Source organism: Cervus elaphus, chromosome X, assembly GCF_910594005.1.
Source record: "Cervus elaphus chromosome X, mCerEla1.1, whole genome shotgun sequence".
In the NCBI taxonomy this organism is placed as follows: Eukaryota; Metazoa; Chordata; class Mammalia; order Artiodactyla; family Cervidae; genus Cervus; species Cervus elaphus.
Genome location: NC_057848.1, coordinates 160583944 through 160604995, shown reverse-complemented (window position 1 = coordinate 160604995; position 21052 = coordinate 160583944). Strand labels below are relative to the sequence as shown.

At 41.0% G+C, this 21052-nt stretch overlaps 1 protein-coding gene across 2 annotated transcripts in view; it reads right to left on the bottom strand.

Moving 5' to 3' along the window:
- Nucleotides 1-21052, bottom strand: part of PIR (pirin) — a 103823-nt gene that overhangs the window by 37283 nt on the left and 45488 nt on the right. For both annotated transcript variants that reach the window (XM_043896536.1, XM_043896535.1), the window contains one exon: nucleotides 5815-5899. In XM_043896536.1, coding sequence (XP_043752471.1) covers nucleotides 5815-5899 — 85 coding nt within the window. The remainder of the gene's footprint in view (nucleotides 1-5814; nucleotides 5900-21052) is intronic.

The window sequence follows — 21052 nt, the reverse complement described above, 5'->3', positions numbered from 1 at the left end:
AAGCTTTGTGCAGACATTTAAATTGAGCCAATTGTGTCAGTAATGCTTTTTAGGGCAAAACGAAAAATACATGTCTAGACCAGGATGGAATTCAGGTTCACGTGTGGCATTTAATTGTCACTTCTAATCTCCTTTCATCTGAAATGGTTCTTCAGTCTTTTTCTTCATTAAAAGTACAGACTTATTATTTTGTTTTTAAATTATTTTATTTATTTTTAATTGGAGGATAATTGCTTTACAATATTGTGATGGTTTCTGCCAAACATCACCATGAACCAGCCATAGGTATACATACGCTCCCTCCCTCTTGAACCTCCCTCCCACCCCATCCCACCCCACCCCACCCCTCTAGGTTGTCACAAAACCCTGGATTTGAGCTCCTTGTGTCACAGAGCAAATTCCCACTGGCTATCTGTTTTACATATGGTAATGTATATGTTTCAATGTTACTCTCAGACTTGTTATTCTGTAGAATGCCGCTCAGTTTGGATTTGTTTGATGTGTCCTTGTCATGACGGCATTGTTTGTTAATCCCTTTCCCTCTCAACTTTAGAGATGTGTTTTTATTTTCAACGCTTTAATGTTTTTTGTTCAGAAGAGCACGAAGGATGAAACAAGGAACGTATTTATTTTGTTTCTTTCTTCTCTTTTGCAGATAAAATCATATAGGTGAGAGAAACAGCCTCTAATTGGTTGCTTCCAGTCAATTTTCTATACCCAGAGAATATGATTTTCTTGCAGGAGAAGAGGGTATGAGAGAATGGTCACATCCTAGCTCTCTGGTGAGTCCTTGGGATGGGCCCTTGGCTTCCAGCAGGAAGGAATTCAAGAGGGAGCTGAAGCAGAGTGAAAGCAGATTTATTCAGGGAGATGCACACTCCTTGACAGACTGTGGGCCCTTCCAGAAGGTGAGAGAGGCCCTAGGGTAAGGCATGGTTAGTTTTTATGGGCTGGGTAACTTCATACACTAATGATTGGGAGGATTATTCAAGCTATTTTGGGGAAGGGGTAGGGATTGGGCCACCACCCACTTTTTGGCCTTTTATGGTTAGCCTCTGAACTGTCACAGCATCTGTGGGTGTGTCAGTTAGCATATGCTGATGTATTATAATGAGCATGTAATGAAGCTCAAGGTCTAGTGGAAGTCAAATCTTCCACCATCTTAGGCCTAGTAGGTTCTAACCAGTTTTTGTTGTTTCTGCTTTGATAGTCACATCTTTCTCTCACTCTGACTCCCATCTCCCTCTTTTATTTATACAGATCCTTATGATTACATCAGCCCACCTGGATTACCTAGGCTAATCTCCCCATCTCAAGATCCTTAATTTAATCACAGCTGTAACATCCCCTGTACCATGTAAGGTAACACGTTCAAAGGTTCCAGGACTAGGATGTGGACATCTTTGTGCAGCCATTACTCTGTTATTACAGAATAATAGGATAAGCTGTATGTTCTCTGAAGAAATTTTGTTGACTGATGTATATATGTGTTTAGTCACTCAGTCGTGTCCAACTCTTGTGACCCCATAGACTGTAGCCTGCCAGGTTCCTCTGTCCATGGGATTCTCCAGGCCAGAATACTGGAGTGGGTTGCCATTTCCTTCTCCAGGGGATCTTCCCAACCGAGGAATTGAACCTGGGTCTCCTGCATTGCAGGCAGACTCTTTACCGACTGAGCTACGAGGGAAGCCCAGTCCAGTTGTAAAACAGTAATAATTGAGATCCTTCAACAGGTCAGCATTCCCCATCTTCCAAAGGATATTGTGGCCATTCAGTATCACAGAAGAAGATCAGGCGTGTCTTTTTAAATTCTGGGGATCGAACTTGTTCCAGTGTTTTAAATACATTTTAAAGAAGTGGTTCTGGAACTGCTAGCTCCCATCTATAAAAGAGAAAAAAGCAGCATCCACAGCTGTGGCTTTTTTCCACCAGAAGCGTCCTTCTCTGCTCTAGATGGGGGTGTAGACAGACTCTCCACCGAAGCTTTCCTTCCCTGGTCAGACTTAGTCTGTCCCTTACCGACACAGGTGTCTTTCTTGCCCCTCCCGGATCTACCACTGAGGCGGGGTGGAGATGCACCAGGGGTAGACCTGATGGCATCCCAGATTGATTTCTAGTTCCTTACCACCAAGACCTTTGTTTGATTTGCCAGAGTAGTTTCCCAAGATGTTTCCCAGGCTAGGACTACTAGGGGAAGCATCCATCATACGTGTACTTGTGGACATTCCTGAGTGCAGTCCTGACCACAGTAGAAATGGTGAGTCATAAAGAGACGAACAACAACTGAGATGTCCTTTCTGAGTGTCACCACACCAGTATAGCAAAAGAGGTGGTGGAGGGTTGGCCAGCGAGGAAAAAGTGATTTTTGTCCTCAAGCTATTAAGACCAGTTCATTTCCACAGATTCCACAAAAGAATATCTAAGGAGTTGAGACAAAAGCCATCAGAGAGCCCCCTCTGATCCATGAAGAGCTAGCACTACCAAAGGAAGAAGCCCATTGCATTTCCAATCTGAAGAAATACATATACCTAAAGAAAAGCAAAAAGTTGAGGGAAGCAAAGAGGGCTTACGAAATGAAGTTTTTCTATACCATAACAATCCTCCAGTTTTAACATTGCAGATCATGCTTTTAAACATCAAGTAGCAGGGATACTGTGAAGGAAGATGGAAAAAATAAACAGAGTGGGTACTGAGGGCCCAACTGTGATGCAGTCAGTTAGAAGACAAAGGGGGACAGGAGGACCAGAAGGCACAAGATTCTTGGAAAAGATTGATATTTTCCTAGAAATATAGATTTATGACCTTCTCAATGAATGATAACAAACAGTGTTATCTGGACATCAGTTTACAGCAAGGGAAATCACACTGCTTTGCAAGAGATGGTAAAAGTCACTGCAAAAAAAAAAAAAAAACCCAAAACAAAAAACATAACTACTTATTATTAGTTTTAGCCAAGAACTAACATGAAAAATGTGTGGCTAATGTGAGAAGAATCTGGTACTGTCAGAGACTCAACAAATTGGATTCTTTGTAAGAGATGCACCATCTAGCTCAATTTCTGATATCAACTGCCTTCCAAATCATCACTGCATGAAACATCTGTTTTCTGCAAGATTAGCACAACTCTACAGAAACGTGCCTTGCCCAAAGGAAGTAAAGAGATGGTAAAAATTGATTCCAATACTATTCATGGGATGGAATTCAGATAAAACCTCATCTGACTCATGAGAAATGTTACCAGTCTCCCTTAACTGGATGTCCCTCAGGACTTAAGCATTTTCCTGGTGTCAGAAATGGGATGGCAGCAGTGCATGCCTATATTTCTATCCTTTAGTTTGGTAATGGTACAACAAAGTCAACATTAAATTAGTGAGATTGTAAAGCTTATGACAAAAGCCAAACATAACACAGACATCCATGTCAAATCCCTTTACCATGAGTAACAAAACAATCAAAATATTATAAACAAAACACGAGGACCCAGCCAATGGGCTACAATTTCAAGGAATACTTGATAAAACACAGCTCTCAAATAAAATAAATTTAGGCAGTCCTTGGATTTTATAACGGAATTTGATCTATGAAGGTGGTTTAAAAAGACAAAAGGTGACCCTGACTTGAATGACTTGATATTAAAATTTATACAGTATAACTTTACTAACCAATATCTTGGATTAAAGAGTCTGACTGCAATGCAGGAGATCTGGGTTCGATCCCTGGGTTGGGAAGATCCCCAAGAGAAGGGAAGGGCTACCCACTCCAGTATTCTGGCCTGGAGAATTCCATGGACAGTCCATGGGGTCACAAAGAGTCAGACACAACTGAGTGACTTTCACTTTCACTTTTATGCTGGATTACAGGCAGCCAGAACTATAAATAAGAAGTGCTGCTTTATAATACCTAAATTGTTTGCCTGGAATTGGATAGGGAAGCCTCAAACTTTAGATTTGTCAGCTAACACAATGAAAACACGGATGAGTGTATATGGGGGGCAAGTGGAGAACACACTATAACTGAAAATGACATACTGCAAAAGACACGTTTTTCTGCATCTTAACTAGGTTTGTAACAGACTTGTTTAAAGTGAGTTTACAGTGACCCAATAATAAACATGCATTTCTAAGCTACTTGTTCTTGTATGTGTCCCAAGACATCTTTGAAACAACTCTGTTTAAAATCCATAATGACAAAATAATCTAGAAGTATGGCTTTGTAAACTGACAGATACATATTCTCTTATGAGGCAATATATAGGGTAGTGGTGAAGTACAGAGGCAAAATTAACATGAATCACGCAGGCTTCCTTGATGGCTCAGATGGTAAACAATACACTTGCAATGCGGAAGACCCAGGTTCAATTTCTGGGTCGGGAAGATCCCCTGGAGGAGGAAATGGCAACCCACTCCAGTATTCTTACCTGGACAATCCTGCACAGAGGAGCCTGGTGGGCTACAGTCCATGGGGTTGCAAAGAGTCAGACATGACTGAGCGACTAACACTTTCACTTTCACTTCACTTTCACACACATTAAGTATTGGTAGGATCATGGAGAAACTGCTGTCTCATATACTGCTGTTGGAATGCAGGACTGCCTTTCTGAGTTGCAATCTGCCAGACTTTTAAAAGTAAACATGCATAGGGCTCGTGATCATCCCTAGAAACCTGTCATAACAAAACAACCCCCCTAAGGAAGTACATGGGTACAAGGATGTTCACTGCAGACCAGCGTGCAGTAGCCAAGCACTAGAAACAAGGGGAGCACCTGCTGAGAGGGAAGAGCTAAATGCATTGTAGTCAACCTAGGGCATAGAATGGGTTCAAAGGCAAAGGAGCAGATCCTGAGGAATTTCCATGAGGTTCAGTCATAAAAGCAAGATGCAAAAATTTATTTATGATTTCATTTTAGTAAAACAAGGACAAAACCCTATATTTGTGTACATTTACATGTACATATATGTGTACAGAAGTAAGGGTTGAGAAAAATACTGCAAGATCTTATTCAAGGATTATCTCTGAACTACTCCTGATCTAGGATACAGAGAGGATACTGCTATGGGTAGATGAGAGGTGGGGGAGACAGTTGTGAGGGAAGCAAACTCAAAAAATAAAAGAAAAAACCCACTTAAAACTTAAAGCATATGTGCTGTCACACTTACTGTTATAAAAAGTATGTATGAAGGTAGGCATATGTTTAATTGCATTCATGTAAAAAACCTTTCTGAACTTAAAAGTAGCCAGAGTGGAAAAAAACAAAAAAGAAAAGAATGGGTCCAAGGTTAATACTGTACCTAATGACTTCAGGGGTGGCCCTTTTAAAAACTAAAACTGGCTTTAAATACTTGGGGAGTTTTCTAATTGTTCTTTGGATTTAAATGGTGACTTATAAGTAAATCCTCCATAACAAAAGCTGTATCTCAATCAAGAATGCACTTGTTCATAAGTAACACAGGTTGGATTGCCTCCAGGAATTGTGAGTCAAAAGTGGCTGGGAAGTCAAGAGACCTGGATAAATGTCCTGCCGTGTCCAGCAAGTCCTTATAAGGCCTTGAGCAAGTAATGAATCTGTTGGGCCTCAGTGTTCACACCAATGAAATGAGGGGTGGCCCCAATGGATTGGCCCTAACATTCTATGAATTCCTCCTGATTTTCTTAACTTGAAAAGCTCAAGCACTATTTGCTCATTTAAACATAATTAAACATACACAGGTTCATAGAACTTTGTGTTGAGGTTCAGAAACAAACTCATTCCAGGGAAAGTGGCCCTTATGGTTTTTTCACCCTGAAAGGATTACTAAACCCCAGAATCCATCATACCTTTAGGAATAGATTGCACATGCTTCGCTCCTTGGTCCAATTTAAAGTCCAAATATAAGGTTGGTGTGTAAGTGTAAATCTTGGACTGAAAAGAAAGAGGAAATCATCAGCATCTTTCCAGGAATAAGGTTCATCTTTACTTGAGCTGGTCCCTACTGTCATGGGCCTAGGGCCTGGATCCATTATATTTACAACTCCTTCTTGGGAGATGCTATTAAAGTGGATATGATGGGCTACCAATATACCCACCTCCTGAGGGTCTCAGTCTAAAAGTTCACCCTCCTAGCTTGACAATATTGTTGACAAGCTATTTCAGCATTACAGCTGTCTCCCTACAGCCATTTCTCAAATATGATCTGATATCAATAGTTCAATGGCCGACAGCTTCTACAACCTTCTCCCTTCTTGTCTTCTCCTGAATATGGTAGGTTAACACATGTCAAAAGTATGTTTCTTTTCCAGGTCTCAGTAAAGTTTTGTCCATTCTGAAATTCAAAGAGCACAGCCTGTAAATATTTGTTCTAATTTGGCTCTCTTGCATTAAAAGGTGGTCCAACGCTGCTGGTCTAAAAACGCCACAACTCAAAATGTAAGAAAGGCCAACCTTTGCAGGATTTCTCATTATAAACAGTGGCTTTGATTCCATCAACAGTTCAGCAGTTTGTAATTCAATATACAGCCATTCTGAATCACTGACACAGCCCCAAATCCAAGGGATTATCCCTGTTGCCATAAACTTCATGATGTTTCATTGTTTGTCACCAAGTCCCAGTGGTTCTGTTCTTATTTTTTTAAGTTAAAACACACACAAAGATGAAAAAGTACATAATGCCAAATTTGGCAAGGATGTGGAGTAATTGGAACTTTTATATGTTGCTGGTAGAACTATCACTTGATATAAACACTTGAGAAAACTGCTTGGCAGTATGTACTACAGATGGATATATAAATAATCTCAGCATTCCAACTCAACAGGTGTATCCCCAACAGAAATGTTTGCCGAAAGACATGTACTCAAATCTTGACAGTGACAATGTCAGTGATAGCCCCAAGCTGGAAATATTCCCAAAGTCTTTAATGATAGAAAAGATAGATAGATTGCAATATACAAGGGACTGTGACACAGCAAGCAGAATGAATGAACCCAATTATAGGCAACAACTCCGATGAATCTCGCAAACATAGTACTGAACAAACAAAACCAGACACAGATCATATAACACATGCTCCTGGGGACTTCCCTTGCAGTCCAGTGGCTAAGACCCCAGCTCCCCATGCAGGGAGCCCGGGTTCGGTCCCAGGTCAGGAAACAAGAGCCCACATCCTGCAACTAAAGATCCCACATGAAAAAATAAATAAATAAATAAATAAATAAAAGATCCCACATGTAGCAACTAAGACTTGGCACAGCCAAATAAATAAATACATAAAACATATGCTTCCATTTCTATAAAGTTCAAAACAAGGGAAAATGAGTCTATGGTATCAGAAATCAGAAAAGTAGTTACCCTGGGATGGTTAGTAACTGAATGAGGTTTAAAAGGGGGCTTCTGGAGCCTGGCAGTATTTGGTCTCTTGGTTTCATGGATGAGTTCACTCAGTGAAAATTGTCTGAGTCGTACACATGATTTGTGTACTTTTCTGTGTATGTGTTGTATTTTTTAACAAAAACTTACACTCAATAGAAACACAGATGTGTAAATAGACCACAAGACAGAATGCAGAGCCCTTTACCATCCTTAATAAGGGCATCATTTTGCACTATGTCAACTCCATGAGGACATGGCCATATATCTGCCCTTTTCACCCAGAGCCAATGCACAGGGCCTGTCACATAGTAGGTGTTCAATAAAATTTACCAAATGATGTTTCATTATGAAAAATCTCATGTATAATAATAAATTTACTTACAGTATAATAGTATATTTATCAATGTCTTTACCAACATGTAGTAAAATGCCTCTCTTCAAGACAGGTGATTAAGTATGGCCCAAATATATGTCTGGTCATTAAGTTTTGGAATAGAGAATTGTAAATAATGCTATCAGAAGATTATTCCCTGAAAAAGTCCCATGAATTGAAGTTTTAGGCTTCAAGTGGTCTGGTAGCTGCTTTTACGTGGCTTAGGAGGTCAAGCTGTATTCATATAGCTTCAAAGACTGGAAAAGCGAATTCCCCTGTGGGAACATAAATGAAAGAAGAAAGACCTGTGACATCAAGGGTGACCTGAGGCCAAAGATTCCCAATCAATCTGAGGAGCTTGGAACACACATGAAACAAGGGCAGCACCCGCGGGACACAGATCTGATCCTCTAGCATCATGAGGTGTATAAGGCACCATCTGGAAAGGATCTGGTTTTGCCTAATGAAGACTTCTAAAATTACTCCTAAAAAGATCAAGGGAAAACTTCACTTAGTATCAGATGACTCCTCTTCCGAGGCAATATTTTACTCTCTTTCAGAAAAAAGAATCTCTGTTTGGTTCAAGCATTTTTTCTGATCTCTGCCTCCTGGCCAAGGCAGTATCCCTGCCAACAGCAAAGACACGAATCACAAAGAGGCTCTTGGTTTAACTTTTACTAGAAGTCTCCCAAAATGTATGCATAGAAGTCATCCAGGAGGCTTTGATGCTGGTATTGCTTTTCCTGGTGATTAGCAACGCCTTTATCTTCTTCTGGGCTTAGTTCACTCCATCCGAAAATCTGATGTTGAGACTTCACTGATGTTGAAATGTATTTCTGGTTCTGAAATTCTGAATCAGAAAGTTAATGTTTTTTCCCCCACTTTTTAATTTTTTTTAAATTCTGTTCTGATTTCTCAGACTAGAGCTGTAGAGAAGTGAGAAGGTGGCTGGGGCAAGGGAGAGCCACTAGGGCTGTGGGGACTGTGTGGGGCGCCACTGCTTAACTTGTGCTATTCTGGCCCCGAACCTCAGCCATCAACTCTGCCCTCCTGATTAGCTCTTCTCTTCTTCCTGCCTCTAGCTTTTCAACCTAATCCATACTGCCTCTCCAAAAGAGAGAGAGGGGCTAGCCCCAGATACGCATATGCACACATAGACACAGAATTCTGTACTTATGTATTAATTTACAAACTTACAAAAAAACCACCAATGAGAGCCATGAGAAAAGCCACAAATATATCCTACAACCTCACAGTATGAAAAGGGCTACAGGGAAGTTTTAAATTCATTTTGAAGGTTTTTTTTTTTTTTATAACATCTACAGCTTAAAACAGGATTCTGATTCTAGTCTCTTTGTACTGAAAATCAGATCACTGACAGTTTCAACATAACACATCTTGAATAATCAACTACCCAAAACCTGTATGTACCTTATTCTATTTAAATTAACCTATACTGAGACAAAATTCAATTTGAAAGCTGTTCCTATGAATCTGTGTGTATATATACATATACGGATAAACATATACACACATGCACACACAGGTAGGTTTTGCTTTTTAAAATTTTGATCTTCTATGGTAGCTCTGTTGAAATACCAAATGTAATTTCTCTTCATTTAACTCAAGGATGGTAACACCAGTCTCCAATACACTTTGAGCAAATCTGGACTTAATTTTTCCATCACACACACTGCTGATTTGCAGCCATAAAGAAATTTTGCCATTCAGCATACTCTTGTGTTCTATTTTATTTTCATATGCAGTATTAAAATATTAATAGACCCTCAAAATAGAATGAAAATTTATTTACACAAATCATTCTTCTTTTTTGCTCTCAATCTATTTCCATAGGATTAAAATAAACTGGTTCAAGGCAACCTAAAATAAAACATTTCTCCATAAATCTGTCTCAGCATGAACCAAAGTAACGCACCTCAGTTCCATCAGAGAAATTATTGTCATCGTCCTTTTGCTCTCTTTTGGTCCTGATTAACACTGCCTGCACAGGTACTAAAATCCTACATGGTTCCTCTTTCGCCTTTCTTTTCATTACTTAATTGTCTGTTTAAAGCATTTGGGAAACTTATCTTTAAAGGTTTCCGTCTGTATTTTAAAAGCCCAATAGCTTAAAATCTTACAGTTCAAATATCATGAAGGCAAAGCTTCTAGAAGTGAAGTAACAGAACTCTTTATGAGATGTTAAGGGTAAATTCGGGCTAACCACTAACAACAGGGCTGCTACCAAATCCAGACAAGCCTCGTCTCTCTCTATAAATATGTTGGAATTAAACCCTAAATGAGCCTAAGACACCACTCCAATAATGACCACAAAACAACCAAGACAAAGCATGGTCTACAAAACCACTTCCTTCGGAACCTCAACTACCTTCATTTTCCAGCCTTCAAAGACCTCCCGCTTCCCCTGGCTTTCGGTATGATACCCGTGTTAAGCTGGTTTCCTTCCTCTGCTTTTATTCGTAAATGTGATCTTAATTAGGAGATGAAATTACTTCCACATGGAAGCCATGTGGCTTAGTATGTCTTCCCTGCTATGTTGCTTGCTATATAAAAGTGAGGTAAAGAAGATGAAATATCGTTCATGTCGCCACTGCTCCTTTCACAAATAACTACCACCCATCTATCCCTGAATGCTACTCATTCTACTGCCATGCTGGCCTTCCCTAAAACCAAGGGGCAGCAATTTGTCACATGTCAGAGCTGTAATAAGTGTTTTCACATCTTTTTGAGAACTATTTTGAAACCTTTGATGATTGGAGTGATTTTTTTTTTTTTAGGAAAAGCACTTGAATTCTCAATCTTACTAGATGCTGCTTATGCAAATTACTCTAGAGTAACAAGTGCAAATTTTCAGTATTTTATAAAAGAAAGAAGCAGTGTATATATACCTATTCCTGGACCCTCACTCTCATGTTGGATCATCACCCTAATGTTCAGCATTTGTTTTTCTGGCATCATTGCTAACTTTTGATGGATACCTTTGCAAGTAAATTTTTGACCACATTTTTTTTTTCATTCTCAGTGAAATTGTGGGTCTAAAGGTCTAGACATTTTAATATAGCTCTTGATATATCTACAAGTTTATGGCCAAACGCAATATGGCCAAATGCAATGTGGCCAAAAGTGAGCTGGTCAACACGGTAATGTGACTGAAAAGCAATTTCCCCAAACTTGTCTACGGCTTCCCTGGTGGTTCAGATGATAAAGCGTCTGCCTGCAATGTGGGAGAACTGGGTTCGATCCCTGGGTCAGGAAGATCCTCTGGAGAAGGAAATGGCAACCCATTCCAGTACTCTTGTCTGGAAAATTCCATGGATGGAGGACCCTGGTAGTCTACAGTCCATGGGGTCACAGAGTCGGACACAACTGAGCAACTTCACTCTTGTCTACTGCTAGTTGTTGGCTTTTCTGGTCTCTGTAATTACACTATACCACAAGGCAATTTTCTAACTCATTATGTGCTCTAAATATTGGCTTTTTTCCCCCATTCATCTAATCTCCTATTGTTAGAAAGTTAACTCATTCCAACAAATTCCCTATTGTTACACATTTAAATTTTCTCCCCAATACATCCTTCTTCAAAAATAGAAGGGAAGAATTAATTGCTGGAAAACAAAAAGAAAAGGGGGAAAAAAAACCTGGAAATCTCTGAAAAACTAGAGTTGCAGGGTGTGGGGTCAAGGGAGTTTGGTGCTTCTCTTATCAATTTATCTGAGACAGTGTTTTAAAAAATAAATGTAGGCTATTCACCCTTAATACTGTTAGTTGTAAAAGTCACCCAGTTTGTTTTTGGCTTTTTTATGGCAATTCTGACATGGGTCAGATCTACCAATCTTTTCCTTGCAATGCTTTCAAACTTAAAAAGTCTTTCCCCATGCAAAGGTCACATGAAATGTTTGCCTGTATCTTTCCAGTTCAAAATTTTTTAATATTTAATTCTTTGATCTATGTCACATTTATTTTCCTATGAGGTGTGAGATCAAAAGCCAAACTGGTTTCTTTCTATGAATGCTTAATCAGTTGTCCCCATTGTCTTATTCTTCTCTTTTCCCCAACAGATGACCATCTTCTTTATCACGAAGTCGCACATACACTTGGTCTATTTCAGGCAGGTTCTCTTCCTGCCAGTCACAAAAAAAAGAACCTCAGTGGAAAAAACTTTACTGGGGGACTAGCTCAGAGGCTTCAACTAAGAGAGGACGATCTACTCCACCGGAGTTCTGAGCATCATCCAGCCCATCACCCGTGGGGCTTCCCCCTCTCATCTTCCTGCCACGACACTCCTGCTTTCACAGGGCTTTGCTAGAGAGAAAACCCACCAGCATAGATCTGTTCTCTCCACCACTTACACCTCCATACAGCTCAAGAAACTCACTACCAGATCCACGGCCCCTGTGGGAGAACCATGCCTTCCTCTTTCGTTAGGAGATAGCATGCTTTGAGGAAATGAAAAGTAGATTTATCCATTCTTTAAAGCCAAATTCCAATTCTTGTTGTTGAGAACCAGCTGATGCTCTTCAACCAAAGGGTAAGTCTTCTGTCTCCAATCCAAAGCACTCTGATTTCAGAATTCTTTATTATTTTAAAGAATTCTGATAAGGAGTGGGAGAGATTGGTTCCCATCCTTAGTGCCAAAGGTATTGTGGGGAGGATTAAAACCCTTACTTACATTTTGACACATACATGAAGTGTTACCCAAAGAGAAGACAAGGAACTCGTGGGCAAAATGCCAATGACACTGTACAGGGTGATAGTTAGAGAGGGTCAGACCACATTTTAAAATTTTATCAATAATACAGGATTACAGAAAGTCTCAACCATCAAGCTGTCCAGCTGAGCAGCCTTTGTGGATATAGCCAAGTTATTCTACAGTCTAGTCTCAAGAGCATCCTTTTTCAAGAAGCATTTTCATCAGTAGGAACAGCTGAGTCCCTCCCCTTCTTACCTTGTGTTTGGGGGAGGGGATCATGAGGAGAGAAGAGCTAAAGAGGAAGGGAATAAAGATGCTGATAGGACTCATGGTCCCAAAATTTAATCAGAGACATGTTCATTGTGAAAGCAGACTTTGATTTCTTCACTCTTTGAGTCAGCATCTTTGCACAAAATTGGGTTACAGATATTCTAAAATTTTTTGGAAAATAAAAAACCAAGAAAGAACAAATGCCCAGCTCTTAGATGAATAATCCATCCGTAATCCTACAAAGGCTACAGTACAAGAAAATCACAAATGGCCCCTAAATATTCCAACAGGGAAACTTCCTATTGCTTATCGCCCATCCATGGGTAATGTTTTTCAAGGCTAAGTCAGCAAATCTATTAATCGATGCTAGAATATCCCTGACAGAGCTTTATAATGCTTTTAATCTCTATTAGTTACACTTGGTATTTACTAAGAGGCTTTAAGAGTTCTTATAAGAAAGTGCATTGACATGGGAAACTATCTGGCAAACATATAATTTCATAGAAATCTGGAGACAGACCACAGTGTGGACATGAAGCTTTGATTTTCAGTCTAAGGGGGAATTAATTATGGCACAGGGCTTCTCCCACATAATCGCTTGCAAGATGTTCTGACATAATCCCAGTGTCTGAAGACAAGTGCCTGAAGATACCCTTCTGGTGGAGATAGAAGATGGAGGCTCATTCTGAAGCTCTCTTCCATGAAAATAAGCTAAGGCATTCCCAAACTGGATAGAGACACACTCAGCAAGTTTATGTACAAGGGCTGAAGGGTGTGATAAAGGCAGACCTACTGTGCAAATAAAATGGGGCAGACCTGAGTTCGGGTCTAGGTTCCTTCCACATGGAGCCGTATGACTTTTGCCCAGTTGAGTTACCGCATCCTCATCTACAACGTGATGGAGGTGGACAGCCGCTCTATCATATCTACTGCTGCCAGTTATGACTCAAACCCAAGTGCCAGAAACCACAGGAGGAGTAGGTCTTGCATGGTTCCGAAAAGCATCTCATATTGTCAGGAATTCTAGACTCATTCTGCCCTAAGAACTTCATTTACATCTTAATACCGCATGATAACCTCTCAGGAACCTGTCTCTACCTTGATCAACCCCCAAACTTACTACGCTAACCCATCTGAATAAAGAAAGTCTCCAAAAACTCCAAAGTATCAAATAGGGCCTCCCGTCTACCCAGAAACAAGAAGAGAGGAAGTTCCCTACTATTCAGCAATAGTTCTGAGAACCTGAAGAGTTGACAAGGCTGCTGAAGGGCCAGAGACCTAGGGAAAGGGTCGGTACTTATCCCCCGTCTAGGGCAGGGGACTGTCCATAATTCCTGGATGAGGAGGAAGTGGTTAGCTCCTTAGCAAGATGAGAGATGGGTCAAAAGTTCCCTCTTTAACATCCATCTCTCCTCTTACGCACTCTCTGTCTTTAAAATTCCCATGGGAAAGAAACCCACTCTCAGCAGAAAATCTGATTTCTGTTGGGTTGTGCTGAATTGCTAAGGATCTATGTAAGTCTGTGGTTAAGAGCACAAGGTTGGGAGCCAGACATCCAGTTAGAAGGCCAGTTCTGTCACTCCCCAGATGCATAACCCTGGGCGAGTTGACCATCCCATGATGCCCTGGGTCCTTCCCTCATCAGGCTGTTATGAGAATTTGACTGGACACATTTTGTGTGTCTCCTCAGAGTCCCTCAGCTTCACTGGCTTCTGAGGCCTTGGCCACTTATGGAGACGCCCCTGGGTGCCATGGCTGCTGCCAGCGTTGACACCTCCAGCTACCTCAGCCCCTCCTGGTTGACTGTCAAGTTCTGAATGGCTTCCATCGCCCCCACAGGGGTGGGAACTACAGTAGCTACAGAGTCTGGCCTGACAGACCTCCACGCCTAGACTGGAATGAAGATCCAAGCTACTGGATGGGGTGCATGGCCTCCTCAGAGGCTACCGGAAGGGCGTAGGGACAGTCTGGAAGGGCAGGGAATTAGCATCCCTGGGGTAGACCAAAGAGGTCTAAGAGGGATGAAAGATGTAAGATGATGGAAAAATTCTTCCTCTTTCTTCCTTCAATAGAAAGTTCTGAGCTACAGTTTTCTGAACAGGCCTCCTGTGTCACCAAACATCTGTTTTGCTTCCGGTCTCCCTCACTCCCACTGTCCTGGGTCTGCACATGAGACCTGCCTTAGGCTCTGTTTTCCAGAGAACCCAGGTAAAATCAGGAGGAAAGATAACTAAGATAGGTAAAGCACTCAGAGCCTCACTGCGCAATACTGTTGCCACCACCCACATGTGGCTACCGAGCACAGGAGATGTGGTGAGTAGGAATCAAGATGAGCTGTGTTAAAAAACAACAACAACTGGGATTTCAAAGACTTAGCACAACAAAAATCTCATTATAATTTTATATTGGTTATCTATTGAAATGACAATATTTTAGATAATTGACTAAAGTATATTACCAAAATTAACTTCAGCTGCTTATTTTTCCTTTTTGAGTCTACTGAAAATCTTAAATGACATGTGGCTTCCACTATATTTTCATTGACAGCTCTGACTTTGAATATAGTGCCTTTTAAGCCTGAAAAAGATGTCAGCCATTTCTCATCCCAAGAAGGTCTAGAGATTTGCTGTCCATAAAGCCTAATGATAAAAAGGGAATGTGAGAACAGAAAGTGAGACAGATAAGGGAAAAGGGAACAAATATTTATGAATTACTCTTTTTGTGGTTAGGCACATTATATACCATGCAAATAATTCAACGACTACATCTTAATGTCCCTATTTGGCAGATGAAGAAATGAAGTGCAAAAGCAAATTTTCCTAAGATCACAGGGGTGATCAATGGAGCTGAAAGGCAGACCCAGGTCTGCTTGACCCCACAGTCCATGCTCTTTTCAATCTATCATACTGTCAAAGGATTGATTCTCTAATGGTACAGTTTAGATAATGTAGCCGAGGTGTTTTGGCATGAGTGAGGACATCCTAGAGTCCCTAAATCACCCACACAGGAGATTACCTACACTAAACAGGTTGAAAGCTGCTGCTGGACACAAATCAATCCATCTCTCCTTCTCTCTCCCCATCACACACCACCCCCCACACCCGTACTGTGGGCACATGTAACGCAAGTGGTCATGGCACATGATCAGAGAAACCCATGAAAACCCCTCTTATTTTGTATTTTTGCTCCATCATTCCCTGGTCCAACCCCATCCCCCCAATGGCTCTCAGTCAAATAATTAACATTCTTCCACAAGGAATAGTTACACTCGCCTACCATGCATGAGTTTCTGTTTCCTCCTATCCTTGCCAGCACTTGATAATACCCAACTTCCTGATTTTTGTCATCTTACAGAGTATAAAGTGGTAGATTATTAGAAAAGACATTTTTCTATGTATTGGTTAGAGGATTACCTTTTCATATTCTTCTCTGACTTCAACAGTTGACTGGAGGATGTTCTTAAGAGCTGCTGTCCAGAGTTGCCACCAACACAAGCATCTGACTTCTCAAGAAGGCACAAATGTCTCACCTCAAAGAATGGAAGACTATAGATACATGGCTTCATTCTCCTAACTATGTTGATGCTCTGGCCTGATCACATACATCAATTTTCTGCAGATATAACTGCTCTAGAGCTTGGAGATTTGCTTGTGCAACAAGGTCTCATGGAACCAGGACTGGTATTACAGTAAATGTATGTCCTATTGTTTTATGGATATTTTTTTAAGACAAATGAGAACTGGATAGAATGAATTTAAGTTTAGCTGTCTTGATGGAGCCACAAGTCCAGGAGGGCAACCCAGGCTACTGTGCTTATAAAGAAAAAGAAAATCCATGTTCTACCCAAGAAGAGCAGAATTTAAATTTGGTGAAAATCCTCTGGGATTTTATTTAGAATGGCATTTTTCATTATCATTTCTTTTGATTTGGTTTATAAAGGCAAGGAGTTTAGATCAGAATCTGACTTTCTTCTTCGAGATTTGATGATGGGATGTGTTCAAATTTGGGGTATTTTAACATCTAGATATTTCTTATGCTATCACTCGGGCTTCTCATACACCATTCAACCTGGCTGCATATATTTTCGACAGGGAAATAAGATAGGGAGTCAATGTGCAGCCTAGACTATGTGATGTGCCTTGATGTTAAGAAAAGACCCTCTGTGCCCATTTCAAAACTTCCTGGTTAGCCCAGCTTATCCCAGACAGAAGAAGTTCGTTTTGGTGGGAGGAGGTCCAGGCTGATAAATTTCTCCTCTCCTTCCATGAGGGAGGCACTCATTGCTCAGTGTCAAATCCAATAGGCTAACAGAACAAAACACTGGGGAATATGGTGGGAGCCTCCAGACCCTTCCCTGATGTCCCCAGGAGGCAACTGCCAGCTGCTCTTTGCCCTCCTTACTCATCCCTGGGGGTGGAGGGGAGGGGGAAGGATGGTACCCTCTTGATGAGGGTAACTCAAAGAAGTGTGAGCTGAGCTTTTCTTTTTTCTGGGCTTTTCTTTTTTCCTCTCTCTCTCCTTCTGCCATGAGGTAATAAGTCTGCTTCTAAAAAGGATGTCTATGACTGTCCAGCTCTGCCTAGACACGTGTAACAAAGTGGGGAAGTAGTAGGAAGCCCCCAGGGTCTCAGACACAAGTCACTCGCTCTTCTCCAGATCTGACTAGTAATAAAGATGGTATTGGGTTTCCCTGGTGGCTCAGTGGTAAAGAATCCGCCTGCAATGCAGGAGATCCAGGTTCAATCCCTGGGTCGGAAAGACTGCCTGGAGGAGGGCATGGCAACTCACTTTAGTATTCTTGCCTGGAGAATCCCATGGACAGTGGAGCCTGGCAGGCTACAGTCCATGGGGTCACAAAAAGTTGGATACAACTGAAGAGACTGAGCATGCACACATGCATAAAGATGCTATTTGGACCTCCACCCAGCTGACTTCTCCAAGTCTACCTTGCAATTCATTCCGAGCTTGGGATGGAAAGGAGGATGATCTTCTGGTCTTTTCCTGTACCTCAACTCCCTACATCTGACTTCTGCCCAATTCTAAGTCCTCTCTGCTGCTTTTGTCTAGTTGACAGACTCTTGTCACTTAAAACCTATGAAAACATTTAATCACAGTCACCAGGAACTCTCACTCAAAACTTCGTTTGGACTAATCAGTAACAGATGGCCTTAAATCAGTTCCTGATGCTGGGAGAATCCACCAGCCAAGTGCCCACAGTTACTCAGAGACACTCAAAGTCTCCAAGGCAGACAAAGATGTAGATGGGTACTGACTCCTGGCAAGCTGAGCAGCCACAGGCAGGCATGTGAAGAAAACTGGCCAGAGGCAGGGGTCTGAAGGTGGTGGGAAAGAAGGGCCTTGTTCTGGGCTTCAAAATGGTTTCCTTCCAAATGAAGCATTTAAATTTTCCCAATTGCTATTCATAATTGGACCAGGAAAGAAAATTTGGGGCCATCATGGTTTCCTTCCATAATGTTAAAAAATCATCATCTACATGTAAGCAAAGAGAGCAAGGGGGCTTCATGAGGGGCTTAAGGTTTCATGAAAAAGAAGGAAATTAACATTATTTTATTCTTTATTGAACCTGGAGCTTACTCAATCCATGCTGTGTTTCAAATGGAGCCCCTCCAGTCTCCACGTGGATGGCTCCTACAGACAGTGATGTGAAAGTACTGTATCTTTGAAATTTTGCATTGTTTTGGTTTTGATCATGCAGAGAGGGAAAGAAAAGGCAGAAGGGGCAGAAGAGCAATTATGCCAGGTGAAACATCTTTGATACATTCATAATTAAAGACATTAGAAATGACATTGACAAGTTAAAAAGACAGAGAGAAATTACATTACAAGAAAAGCTTCACATGATAAAAATGATGAACTATTTTCATGTTTAAAGCAATGGGCCTAAGTTTTGAAGGCCTCCTCAAAGCATGGTTATTCCACTGGACACTGACACCTGTGAACAGCATTACTTTCACTCATGCTATCTCCTTCGTACTCTCTAGATTCTTTCCACCCTTCTTTGCCAGGTCAGTTGGCTCCGAGATTCAGGCCTGCTGTTTCTGTCCCTTCCAGACTGGGCCGAGTCTCCCATCTGTTCTGCCTTCCCCTAAACCCGCCATGTGTACTAGCCTGGTGACTCAGCAGAGTATACTCATGTTAGCAGTGGATATGTCCGTCCTTCCACTGTGCCCTTCCAACTCCCTGATATTTTTCCTCTTTTTCCCTCACATCTTCACAGGGTCTTACACAAAGGTGGCCCTCAGTACCACACTGAACTATGATGGCATAAATGCCTTCCTGAAAAACCCTCCTAGTTTCCCAATGACCATTACAGGAGTCCTTCCAGGAATGGGGGGATCTGACAGTTTCCTCATCTTGTTTTATTAAGAGTATGTGCAATAGCCCATGGCCTGAAATGAATGGTGAAAAGGATTGCCTCTGGCTTGAAGATCACACCTACTCCTCTTTTACAGTCATCCCCATCCATGATTTAGAGCCCATTAAAGCTGAACACTTTTAATTCTCATTTCTCTTGGAGTACCTATACCTGACCACAGGAGAATTCTTAATGAAGCTTCAAGTAATCAGAATTCTACCTGACACTGAATTTACTCATCACATTTTAGTGTGACTTTGCTCAAACTGTTCAAAAGCCACATGATCCCAAGGATTTGTGTTTTGGTCAAAATAAAGTATGGTGTTTGTAGCTCTCAGTGGTATAGCTTTATATATGCCAGTACCAGTTTTTAAAATACCAATATCCACTTCATTTAAACCCATAAGAACTCAGTTTTTAATGCAATAGGCAAGAACCTCTGAAGCTGTCCTGTTTTCCTTCACTGTGGTTAGAAAAACTCTGTACTGTGTTCAGGGAAAAGACTTCTTATATCCAGAAAGGACAAGTCTTGACAGCCTGAGAAATGATTCTAATGACAGGCAAAGTGTCTGCTCACCTTTACTGAAGGTGATACCTTGCTTTTTTTTTTTGGAGGATTTTTGCGGCTAATTTTTTTTTCATTTATGTATACTAGTTGGAGGCTAATTACTTTACAATATTGTAGTGGTTTTTGCCATACATTGACATGAATCAGCCATGGATTTACATGTGTTCCCCATCCTGAACCCCCCTCCCACCTCCCTCCCCATCCCATCCCTCTGGGTCTTCCCAGTGCACCAGTCCTGAGCACTTGTTTCATGCATCCAACCTGGGCTGGTGATCTGTTTCACACTTGATAATATACATGTTTCAATGCTATTCTCTCAGATCATCCCACCCTCGCCCTCTCCCACAGAGTCCAAAAGACTGTTCAATACATCCTTGTCTCTCTTGCTGCCTCACATACAGGGTTATCGATACCATCTTTCTAAATTCCATATATATGCATTAGTATACTGTATTGGTGTTTTTCTTTCTGACTTACTTCACTCTGTGTAATGGGCTCCAGTTTCATCCACCTCATTAGAACTGATTCAAATGTATTATTTTTAATGGCTGAGTAATATTCCATTGTATATATGTACCATAGCTTCCTTATCCATTTGCCTGCTGATGGGCATCTAGGATGCTTCCATGTCCTGGCTATTATAAACAGTGCTGCGATGAACACTGGGGTACATGTGTCTCTTTCAATTCTGGTTTCCTCGGTGTGTATGCCCAGCAGTGGGATTGCTGGGTCATATGGCAGTTCTATTTCCAGTTTTTAAAGGAATCTCCACACTGTTTTCCATAGTGGCTGTACTAGTTTGCATTCCCACCAACAGTGTAAGAGGGTTCCCTTTTCTCCACACCCTCTTCAGCATTTATTGCTTGTAGACTTTTGGATAGCAGCCATCCTGACTGGCGTGTAATGGTACCTCGTTGTGGTTTTGATTCACATTTCTCTGATAATGAGTGATGTTGAGCATCTTTTCATGTGCTTGTTAGCCATCTGTATGTCTTCTTTGGAGAAATGTCTGTTTAGTTCTTTGGCCCATTTTTTGATTGGGTCGTTTATTTTTCTGTAATTGAGCTGCAGGAGTTGCTTGTATATTTTTGAGATTAATTCTTTGTCTGTTGCTTCATTTGCTATTATTTTCTCCCATTCTGAAGGCTGTCTTTTCACCTTGCTTATAGTTTCCTTTGTTGTGCAAAAGCTTTTAAGTTTAATTAGGTCCCATTTGTTTATTTTTGCTTTTATTTCCAAAATTCTGGGAGGTGGGTCATAGAGGATCTTGCTATGATTTATGTCAGAGAGTGTTTTGCCTATGTTCTCCTCTAGGAGTTTTATAGTTTCTGGTCTTACATTTAGATCTTTGCTCTTAGTCTAAATCCCTTACTAATTTGTAACCCTCCTTAGTAATGGCCAACAATGTATG